This window comes from Vespula vulgaris, chromosome 25 (assembly GCF_905475345.1).
Source record: "Vespula vulgaris chromosome 25, iyVesVulg1.1, whole genome shotgun sequence".
NCBI lineage: Eukaryota > Metazoa > Arthropoda > Insecta > Hymenoptera > Vespidae > Vespula > Vespula vulgaris.
This window is the reverse complement of record NC_066610.1, coordinates 630,266-641,648: the sequence shown is the minus strand read 5'-3', so window position 1 is coordinate 641,648 and position 11,383 is coordinate 630,266. Positions and strand designations below refer to the sequence as shown.

General features: G+C 25.7%; 2 protein-coding genes across 2 annotated transcripts; both read left to right on the top strand.

The window, feature by feature from the left end:
• Positions 1-2,942, top strand: LOC127072294 (odorant receptor 4-like). Its single transcript, XM_051012595.1, has 6 exons — positions 1-427; positions 836-1,121; positions 1,948-2,047; positions 2,117-2,227; positions 2,329-2,484; positions 2,892-2,942. The coding sequence occupies exons 1-6, from the start codon at positions 1-3 to the stop codon at positions 2,940-2,942; spliced, it is 1,131 nt and encodes a 376-aa protein (XP_050868552.1).
• Positions 2,943-4,503: 1,561 nt separating this feature from the next.
• LOC127072414 (odorant receptor 13a-like) lies at positions 4,504-10,247 on the top strand. The gene is made up of 7 exons (XM_051012840.1): positions 4,504-4,521; positions 6,222-6,669; positions 7,469-7,754; positions 8,833-8,932; positions 9,002-9,112; positions 9,213-9,368; positions 9,823-10,247. Exons 1-7 carry the CDS (start codon positions 4,504-4,506, stop codon positions 9,871-9,873), a joined length of 1,170 nt encoding a protein of 389 aa, XP_050868797.1. The 3' UTR covers positions 9,874-10,247.
• Positions 10,248-11,383: the final 1,136 nt, after the last annotated feature.

Below are 11,383 nucleotides of genomic sequence, written 5' to 3'. Positions count from 1 at the left end.
ATGAAAGCGATGAAGTGGTGCAAACGTTTGCTCGGTTTTTCTGGAGTGTGGCCAATGGAAATTCGAGATTCGTTGTTCCTACCATTTCTATTTTACGGATGTCTTTACAGTGTTTTAGCACTTCTCGATATGATCAATTATATCAAAGATTTTCGTTATGTACTATCAAACATTAGGGAGAACATGGTAATGTTAATGACACTAATGAAATTTGGGATGTGCCGAATAAAATATCGATCTTTGTCAAGATTTTTGACAGAGACGGAAAGCGATTACATCGTCGATAATTATAAAACCAAAGAAGAGAGACTGATTTTTATGAAATATAATAAATTTTCCTATATATTCATCATGACTGCGTTTCCATCGATGAGCTTCATAATTCTTTTGTATTATTTTAGAACTGTCATATCGAGTATACTTATGGGTAATACAATCATTTGAAATATTTTTATTATATATCATTTTTTTAAATCTTTCTAAATTTACTTCTAACGAAATAATAGACTAAATTTTAAATATATTTGCGTGTGTGTAAATTTATAAACACGTACAAATTTTGCTAGCAATAGTCATTTGATTGTCAGAGATTTTTTTTAGTGGAATATGTCAATGTCATTGCAATCAAAACTTCGTTTTAACGAATAAGAATTTTTTATAATGGCAATATATTTTACGTAGAAGAACAAATAACATTTGTCTGAAACATTTTCTTATTTACTTTAAATTTATCGAGATGATTGAATAATGTTTGTTGTTTAAACAATATTTTTCAAAGTTATCGTTCAGAAATAGACGAATAATTTTATTAAATCTCTATTATCTTTCAACGTAGTTATGGCAAATTCTACATTGGAATATAAATTACCTTATAAAATAAAGCCATTAGTGAAGCCGTATGATGCAAAAAGTTATGCGTTTGGTTGCATACACGAATTTTTACGTATAACAATGGTTACTTCCGGTTACATCGGAACTGATTGTTTATTGGCTTCTACTGGATTTCACCTTACCGGTCAGTTGGCTATATTGAGAATTAGAGTGAAGGATGTTTTAAATGATACTGATGGTTCTCGGCAGGGAATACATAAATTGATTATTCGACATCATCGTTTGATAAGGTGACAACACTTTTCTTATTAATATATTTAATTTGTAAAGGAACATGTATTGAGTGGAATATATTGTATTTTTTTTTATTTTAAATGGTACAAAAGAATGCTATCAGTTATGAGACGCGGATTTTTTTGAATATATTTTGAAGATATGAATTTTTGTAATTTGTTTCTTTTTTCTTAGAGATTTTTTTTTTTTAATTTTGTTACGAACATAATTATACAATTTTGTTCTCTAATAGAATTGTTTTTAATAATGTAGGTTTTTATTAATAAGATTGTAAACAATTTAATTATAAGAAAAATTTCAAAGATCATGAGTTTTGTCGTAGACGTATACCAAAGTAAAAATCCAAAAGCCTTTTCATCAATACCACATTTATTTTAGTATTCAAAATGGAATAAATATATTTTTGTTTTAATTAATACATATTCAGTATAATTTTATGTTTATAAGAATATACTTTCTTTTATATTATTTTATTCTTTGTTTATATTTTATCGCGACAAGTAAAATTTGAGATGGTCATTTTAATTTTTCAAGTCACTTTTTATTTATATTATTTCAGATTTAAAATTGATTAAATTTTGCTTGCATACGATTGTTCGATTATAACGAATTATTAATATTTGATTTCTCCATAGAAAAATTTGACACGATCCTTTTCTTCCTTAATACGGATATGTGGTAGAAACAGAACCGACAGTAATCTCATAATTTTTAACATCAACACGCATTAAGACTACTTCATAGTGAAACAAATTTTTATTCGTTTAGTATAAGGAAAGTGTCATTATAAAAAAGAATTTATCTTCTTCTTATCTGTTTCAGACTAGCGGATATATTAGAAGATAGTTTTAATATCGTCATTTGTCAACAATTGTTAGGTACAACGATTCAAATTTGTATGTCGAGTTACGAAGTACTCTCCGTACGTATACGTCACTCTATGCAAATTTTGCACCGATTATCCTCTAATACATAATTTCTAATTTTTTAGAGTTTAGCGGTATTAGAAGGTTTGGGTATAATAACGTTCGCAGCATTTCTTTTTGTTTTATCGAGCACATTGTTCACTTATTGTTACATCGGTGAATGTCTCATCGAGGAAGTAATTAATCGAATTCTTATTGAATTTCAATTCAATCTGTAATTTGATTCAATAATTTATTGATACGAGTTTATTTTTTTTTTGTTCTTTCTTTAATCCAGAGCTCAAGCTTATGCGAAGCGCTTTATTATTGCGATTGGTACGAGCTATCGACAATCGATATGAAATCGATTTGCATTTGCATGATGCGCGCTAGGAAGCCATTGCAATTGACTTGCGCAAAATTTTGCGTTGTGTCTTTGCGTACTTTTACCGACGTGAGTCGTTATTTTTTTTTTTATTTTTAAGATATAATCTTATAATCGGTATTTCGCTAATCATTTTTTTTTTTCTTTATTTTACTTTCGTTATTTTTTCGTAGTCAATTTCTTTTTTCAATATACGTTTCGCGATCTACAAGTTTTGATTTTCTTTAGAAAATCCTTTTATTTTTATTTGTTCATGATTTATTGTTTTTATTTCTTAACTTTGTGACATTTATCAAGATGAAGTATTCTATGTTTTTATTATTTTCCCTAGGTGTTTTATTTGTTTTATTTTTATAATCTCGTTGATAATTTTATTTCTTTTTTATCAGTTTTTTGAATTTTTATTTCGAATATTTTTGATAATTTTAATACTTCAAAGTTCAAAAGATTTGTCATTTTTTTATAAATTTTTACAGATAATCAAGACGTCGATGGCGTACTTATCAGTATTACGAACGATAATGTAAATAAAATTGTATAACAATTAGTCTTGAATAATTATTATTGGCATATTATTATTAATATTTTGATAAAAATTTGAAACTTATTGGGTATAATAAATGTGCATACAATCACGTAATTTAGATAAATATTGATAAGATAAACATTATGAAATATATATTTGTTATCTACATGAATATATTTGACTGAAGTTTCCACGTTTAAAAAAGTACTCATTTTTGTTACTTTATTAAAAATTTTTATGCATCAGCACAAATTGCAAATTGTAAAATATATATACATAATTAAATGCGAATGTGTATCCCCGATTTGTCTTATGCATATATTTCAATATTGAAAAAAAATTCTGATTTTTTAGAATAAAGAAATATTTTTTTACATGATTAAAGATGTTATAGAAATTATAATTTATAATTTGTATAATATATATAGTTCTGATCATTTTTAAATATACACGTATTAAATATATTTTATACTGAAGTATAATTTTAATTTTATATATATGAATTTAATTTGAAAATTATTACAAATCAAATTGTTATAAAATTTTTAATCAGGATTTAACTATAACATATATATATATATATATATATATATATATATATATATATATATGTTATAAGATATAATTTAAAACGTCACAAAAAAATATATGTGTATATATATATATATACACACACATACACACACATATGTTGTCTAATTTATATAATTTATATTATTAGTTTGCAAATTATAGACGATTGAGAACAAATATGAATTTGTGTATGTGACTGTAAATAATTGATCATACATTTTTAACGTAATCGATCTTTCGAGTAAAATAACATTTTCTGTTACTATAATAAATGAAAATTTACTTTGATAAATACCTACTTCAGTAAGTTTTTTCCGTACGTAATAATTTCTGTCAGATGAAAATATTTTCGTTTAACTTCCCATTAATTTTGTAATAATTTTCGTTATTTCCAGTAGCATCCCCAAAGATCTACAACAATTGCATTCTAATAACTTCGATGTTTCACCATAGTTTTAATTAGAAGAAAATTGGCAGCAAAGAGACTCGTGGAAGGTTAGAATTCAACTACCTAACTAGAATACCCTTTTATTTTTTTGTTTTTCTATTCCGTACTAATAGCGAGGGTCGTCGTTTTCTTTTTTGCTCCGAAAATATTCACAAGGGCGTTACATAGAAACTTTCGACGGATATAGAGTCCTAAAAAAGAGAAGACAAGGTATATTCCGCTTAAAGAGCAGGGTAGATAAAAATAATTAATGCAGAACAGTGTTCATCGAGTGTTGATCAATTATTGTTGAGTCTACTGTGTTCGTTGACGACTCACCCCTTCTCATTTCCTTTTTTTTAATCCGTACTTTCGACAAGGATCGAAAGGGACTTGAAAGCTACCTGATATTTTGCTTCTCCTTTTCTTTCCTTTTTCTGTTTTATTCGTTAGTTGCATGAAATATTCAACCAACTAATTTCAACTCCTTTTGCACGTAGTTTTCGTCGGGAGTAGATAGTGCCTCGACGAACAGTCTGTCGGCAACCTTCGAACGAGCAAAATGGAAAGAACCAGAGAAGTATGGTGATAAAGTCATTTTATTTATTTATTTATTCTTTATAAAATGTTGTCAGTTCGTTGGACGAATGAGACGATTTGTGATAATAATCGTCCTGAGTGAATTTGTTTGGACTTTCGTAAAGGGAAAAGCTATTGTCACGGTTTCAAAAAATCGATGTTTTTCCTTTCTTTTTTAGCATTTTCCTAACTCTTGAGATCTCGATAAAATTTTTAATAGAATTTTTATATAGATAATTAATAGATAATTTTTTTTAGAACACAGTCGATGCTATCCTTATTTCTCGTCTGATTTAAATTTTCATTTTTTGAACTATCTTCGCGACTTGGAAAAATCTTAATTTTGATTTTTCTAAGAGAAATTTTTTTAATAAGTTGATTGCTGCAGTAGTATCTCATGTGACTGCTAATTATTTTCTTGAAGAAGTCATGGTGTAAATTCAAGAATTAATTACTCTATATGTCAATTGATATGGAACAAAATAATTTTCTTGATAAACAAATGAGTAGTAAGAATTGTGCTTTGTGAAACAATTAATAATTGTCATTAACAATTGCAACAATTTTCGTTCCTGTTAGCAATTTATAATAATGAAATTGTGACTATTTAATATTTACTTTTATATTTTCCTAATGTAAATAGAAATAATTATTTCGATTATCTGTCATTAGTTTAATAGTCTTTAATATATCGAAAGTTTATTAACAAATTTGTTAACAATTATATTCTATGATAAGCGTAAACAAATGTTTGATTTATTACTCTAATATCTACAATTCATTGTTCCATTTTTCTACAAGTTTATGCTGTGTTTGTGTCAACAATTTTACATTTTTAGGCGATTCACTGATTGATATGGACAACCATATGTCATTGAGGTGTTACAGAGATAAGAATATAATTTTATTTAAGCATCATAATTATAATTAATAATTACAGTAAAGTTATTATAACTGTGATAATTGCACTGTAGCTTTTTGAAGGATTTATAAAAATATTGTAGCAATCAACAATGTCAATGTTTGAATGTTTAAAAATTTATTTTTCTATTATTATATACATATATATTTATATTATCACGTATATGTATATATTGTAATATATTTTCTTTCAGCATTTTTTGATTTTGTATAATTTAAATAATTAGTATTTTTTAATACGATATATAAATATATTCTAAGATTTTAGATATATCTATATTTTGATTATGTATATAAAAGAATATTATTATATGTAAGTTTATTGATGTGTACAAAAAGATTGGACTTAACAAAAACAATAATTTTATTTATTATTTTTAAATGACAAGTGATGAAATTTTATCAAGCGTTAACCTATTTCTTTTTATTATCTAAAATATCCACTAAATGGATCAAAAGTTATTAGAGGATTTTAAATTATTAAGATTATTGAGATGGTCAATAAGTAATATGGAATTGTTTAATACAACGTCTGTGAACTTCTTGACGATAAAGAAAGAAAACTAATAATATGAAAAAGTCTCAAAAAGGTGTAATTGATTTTTAAAATCATCTAGATACATTTGGTACAACATTGATATTAAAAATTTCGACATTGAATACCAACGTATTGGCTTACTTTATGCTCGTAATTTGACGAGCCAGGAATACATTTATATCTCCAATTCTGTAACATACTATTTAATGGAAACATTGTTGTTTTGCATTATGTTTTTCAAGGATACATATTTCACCAATACCAAGAAAGCAATTACATGGTGCAAAAGATTGCTCGGTTTTTCTGGAGTTTGGCCATTGGAAATTCGTGACTCGTTGTTCGTACCATTTCTATTTTACGGATGTCTTTACAGTTTTTTAGGATTTCTCGATTTGATCGAATACATCAAAGATATCCGTTACGTAATGACAAACGTTATGGAGAACATGTTGGTGGTAATGACAGTGACGAAATTTGGGATGTGTCGAATAAAGTATCGATCTTTGTCAAGATTTTTGACAGAAACAGAAAACGATTACATAGTCGATAATTATAAAACCGAAGAAGAGAGACTGATTTTTATGAGATATAACAAATTTTCCTACATATTCATCATGACTGCATTTCCATCGATGACCTTCTTAACAATTTATTATTATTTTAAAAATGTCATACCGAATGTTCTTGCAGGTAATACAATCATTTTAAATATTTCTATTATATAGCATTCTGTTAACTATTTAGATTTTCTTCTGACAAAATAATGGATAAAATTGCAATATATACATATATACACATAAGTATAAATTTTTCTGATAAATATTATTTGATTGTATCGGAGAGATTATTTACTGAAACGTTCCAAGATCATTGCAATGACAATTTTGTTTTTTCGAATAGGTACCTATATTTTTTATAATAGAAATATATTTTATTTTAATGAACAAGTAACTTTTTTTCAAAAATTTTTTTTATTCATTTTTAATTGTCGAAGATATTTAAACAATGTTTGAAATTCTATCAATTTCTTTAAATATCTTTACTTTTCTGTGATGAAAACTTGTAATCCGTTCTTTGAATCTCCAGTTTAGATATACGTATAAAAAATTGTATAATGGATTAAGAATTAATCTATTCTACATTTTAAAAATACTATTTCTGTACTAATTGAATAATTATATATGAATATTATAATAATAAAAATAAGTACAATAATAATAGTGTTAGAAATAATAATAATGGAAGAAATCTTAAAAGAGACAGAAAAGAATAGTAATAAATATAATAATAAAATTTTGTGTATAAAAATTAATTTTACAGTAAATAATATATATGTATAATAGTATAGAAAATTAATTTATGCTAAATATAAAATATAATATAAATAAAAATTCGTTACTTTTCTGCATTCGGTAAAATAATAAGAATCAGTGCGAATGATAAAAAAAATTACGTTATTAACGTAAATAATAATTTTTTCTTTATGCAGTTATGGCGAATTCTTCATTGGAATATAAATTACCTTATAAAATAAAGCCATTATTAAAACCATACGATGTAAAAAGTTATACATTTGGCTGCATACATGAATTTTTTCGTGTAGTAATAATCCTTTCCGGTTACATCGGAACTGATAGTTTATTGGCTACCACCGGATTTCATCTTACCGGTCAATTGGCCATATTGAAGTGCAGAATGAAGGATGTTTTAAATGATTCCGATGGTTGTCGGCAGGGAATTCGAAAAATGATTCTACGACACCATCGTTTGATAAGGTGATATCACTTCTATAATTAAATCTAATTTATAATGGAACGTATGCTGATCGAAGTTTTTTTTTTCCATTTTCAAACAATACAAATGAGTAGAGCAAAATCAATTATGAGACGCGGCTTTTCAGAGTATTTTTAGGAAATGGATTTTTAAAAATGTTTTCTTTTTTCCTAGTTTTATTACAATTCCGTTATAAAAAAATTAGATGGTTTGTTCACTAGTAGAATTGTTTTTAATAATACTGATTTTTATTAATGAAATTGTAAGTGATTTAATCGCAAGGAAAATTGCAAATATTAAGAGTTTTTTCTCGTAAACTTATACAAAAGTAAATGCCCAAAAGTGTTTTCAACAACCCAATATCTGTTTTACCATCCACAATAGAGCAAATATATCTCGTTTTAATTAATATATATTTGTACTTGTATAGAATTTCTCATGTGTATGAAAACATTTTTTTTAGATCGATTCATTTTTTATTTTTATTTTATCGTGAAAAGTAAATTTCGAAATTTTTCTTTTAACGTTTCAAATAATTTTTTAGTCATATTATTTAAGATTGATGTTGTCAATCTTAAAAATGTTTTCAACGACGCTATATTTGTTTTACCATTCATAATAGAGCAAATATAACTCTTCAGTTAATATATGTTTGCTACACTGTAATTTCTTATGTGTATAACATTTTTTTTTCAATCTGTTCATTCTTTTTTTATATTTTATCGTGAAAAGTAAACTTTGTAATGTTCTTTTGAAGATGTTCCTCGAAGATGTTCATTTTAACGTTTCAAGTCATTTTTTAATTGAATTATTTTATATTGAAAATCGAACAAATTCTTGTTCGAATACATATTGTTGAATACAACGGATTATTAACATTTGATTTTTTCGTAAATAGATTCGAAGGTGTTGTTTCATCCCTTATATGCGTTCCTTATGAAAAATGAATATGACACGTGTCTCATAATTTTTAATATCAGCGAGCACAAATACTACTTCACAATTAAATTGAAATTATTTTTCTTTTAATGTGAGGAAGATGTCATAATAACTATTTTATCCTCTTCGTAACTGTTTCAGATTAGGGGATATATTAGAGGATAGTTTTAATGTAGTTATTGGACAACATTTATTTGGGACAACTATACAGCTTTGTATATCGTGTTATCAAATGCTGTCCGTACGTATATGTAACTCTACTCAATTTTTGTACCGTATATTGTCTAACAGATAATTTCTGATTTTGTAGAGTTTAACAGTATTAGAAGGAATTGGTATAATAACGTTCTTTATATATGTTTCCGTTTTGTCTGGCACGTTGTTCACTTATTGTTACATCGGTGAATGTCTCATCGAAGAAGTAACTAATCGAATTCTTATTAAATTTCAATTCCATCTGTTATTTGATTCAATAATTTATTGATACAGTTTTGTTATTTTTTTTTCTTTCTTTAATCCAGAGCACGAGCTTGTGCGAAGCACTTTATCATTGCAACTGGTATGAACTATCGACGATCGATATGAAATCGATTTGCATTTGCATGATGCGAGCTAGAAAGCCACTGCAATTGACTTGTGTGAAATTTTGCGTTGTGTCCGTGCGTACTTTTACAGAGGTGGGTCGTATTTTTATTTCTGTTTCTTCTTCTTCTCTTTTTTTTTTGTTTCTCATCTGCAAGATTAAAAAAATTTTTAAGTTATTATCTTATAATCGGCATCTCGTTAATCTATTTTCTCTTTATTTTACTTTCGTTATCCTCTCCTGTCAATTTTTTGTTTTTAATATATTTTTCGTGGTCCAAAAGTTGTTGTTTTCTTTAGAACAGTTTATTTTTATTTGTTTATGATTTATTGTTTTTATTCCTTAACTTTTCATTATTTATCGAGATGGTGTGTTCATATTTTTTATTATTTTTGATATATCATACGTATATTTTATTCGTTTTATTTCTATAAGGAAATATTATATCCCTTAGATCGTTGTTTTTCTTTTCTTTATTAGTTTTTATTTGGTATTTATTCGACAATTTAAACAGGTTAAGATTTGTCATCTTTTTGTAAATTTTGCAGATAGTCAAGTCATCAATGGCTTATCTATCATTACTACGAACGTTTATGTAGAATTGTGACATAATCAGCCTTAAATATTTATTACTGGAATATTGTTATTGACATTTTGATAAAAATATTGAATATACTGCATGTTGTAAATTTGTATACATTCACGTTATTAAGTTAAGTATTGGCAATATAAACATTATGGGTGATATATTTGTTATTTAAATGACTATATTTGACTCATTTCTTGACTCAAGTCCTTATTTTTACCAGAGTTTTCATTTTTGTTACTTTATTAGAATTTTTTTTGCATTTGCACACAAGCTCTAAGATAGACGTAAATGCGTATGTATATCCGAGAGTCATATCTTGTGTATATATTTCAATGTTAAAAAAAAAGAATTTTGTTTCCATAGAATAATTAAATATTTTTTCTACGTCATGATATTACAGAATATTATATATTCCAGAAATTATAAGTTTTATTTGTGTAATATATAGCGTATAATATTATTATTTTTGAATCATTTAAATATATTTTATATTTAAATATAATTTTAATTTTACATATATAAATTCAATTTGAAAATTATTACAAAATAAAGATATTTTAACTATGATTCAAGGATATATGTATTAATTTTATATTTACATATTAAATTGTATTGATTTTCAAAATATTAATGTTAAATATATATATATATATATATATATATATATATATATATATACATATATATATAATATACATCATATATACATATATGTTTAACATTATATATGCATATATGCATGTATACACCCACACACACCCAGATATTGTCTAATTTATATTACATATATATTATTAAATTGCAAATTATAGGCGACAGAGAATAAATATGAATGTATGTATGTATTTATGTGACTGTTGACCTAGCATATGCTTGTAACGAATAAAATTAATAATTGAAACAGTTTATTATCAGTATAAGTAAGTTTAAATCAATATAAGTAAATTTATTATCATCAATAATTATTAATTATATATATTTACCATAAACAATCTTTCGAATAATAATATTTTTGAGTTATGTTCTTTGCCTTAATAAAATAAAATTCACTTTGCTGGATACAGAATTCAAAAGTTCTTTTCGCACGTAAGTAATAATTTTTCTCACTTGAAAAGATTTTTGTTTAACTTCTCACATATAATCGAATTTAACAGTAATGTTTCTTATTTCCAGACGTAGCCAAAAGATCTTCAGCAATTCCATTTATATGACATCGTTGCTTTATTATACTTTCTGTACACTACATCACGACCGATTTGAAGAGAACTGACAGTAAGAAAACTCGTAAAAGGCTAGTATTCAATTCTTTAACAACTTGGAAACCCTTTTAGTTTTTCTTCCTTTTCTATTTAGTAGTAATAGTGAGCGTCGTTGTATCTTTCTTTCACTCGAAAAATATTCACGGGGGCGTTACATAGAAACTTTCGATGGATATAGAGTCCGAAAAAAAGAGAAGACATGGTATATTTCACTTAGATAACAGGGTAGACAAAAATGATTAATGCAGAACAGTGTCCGTC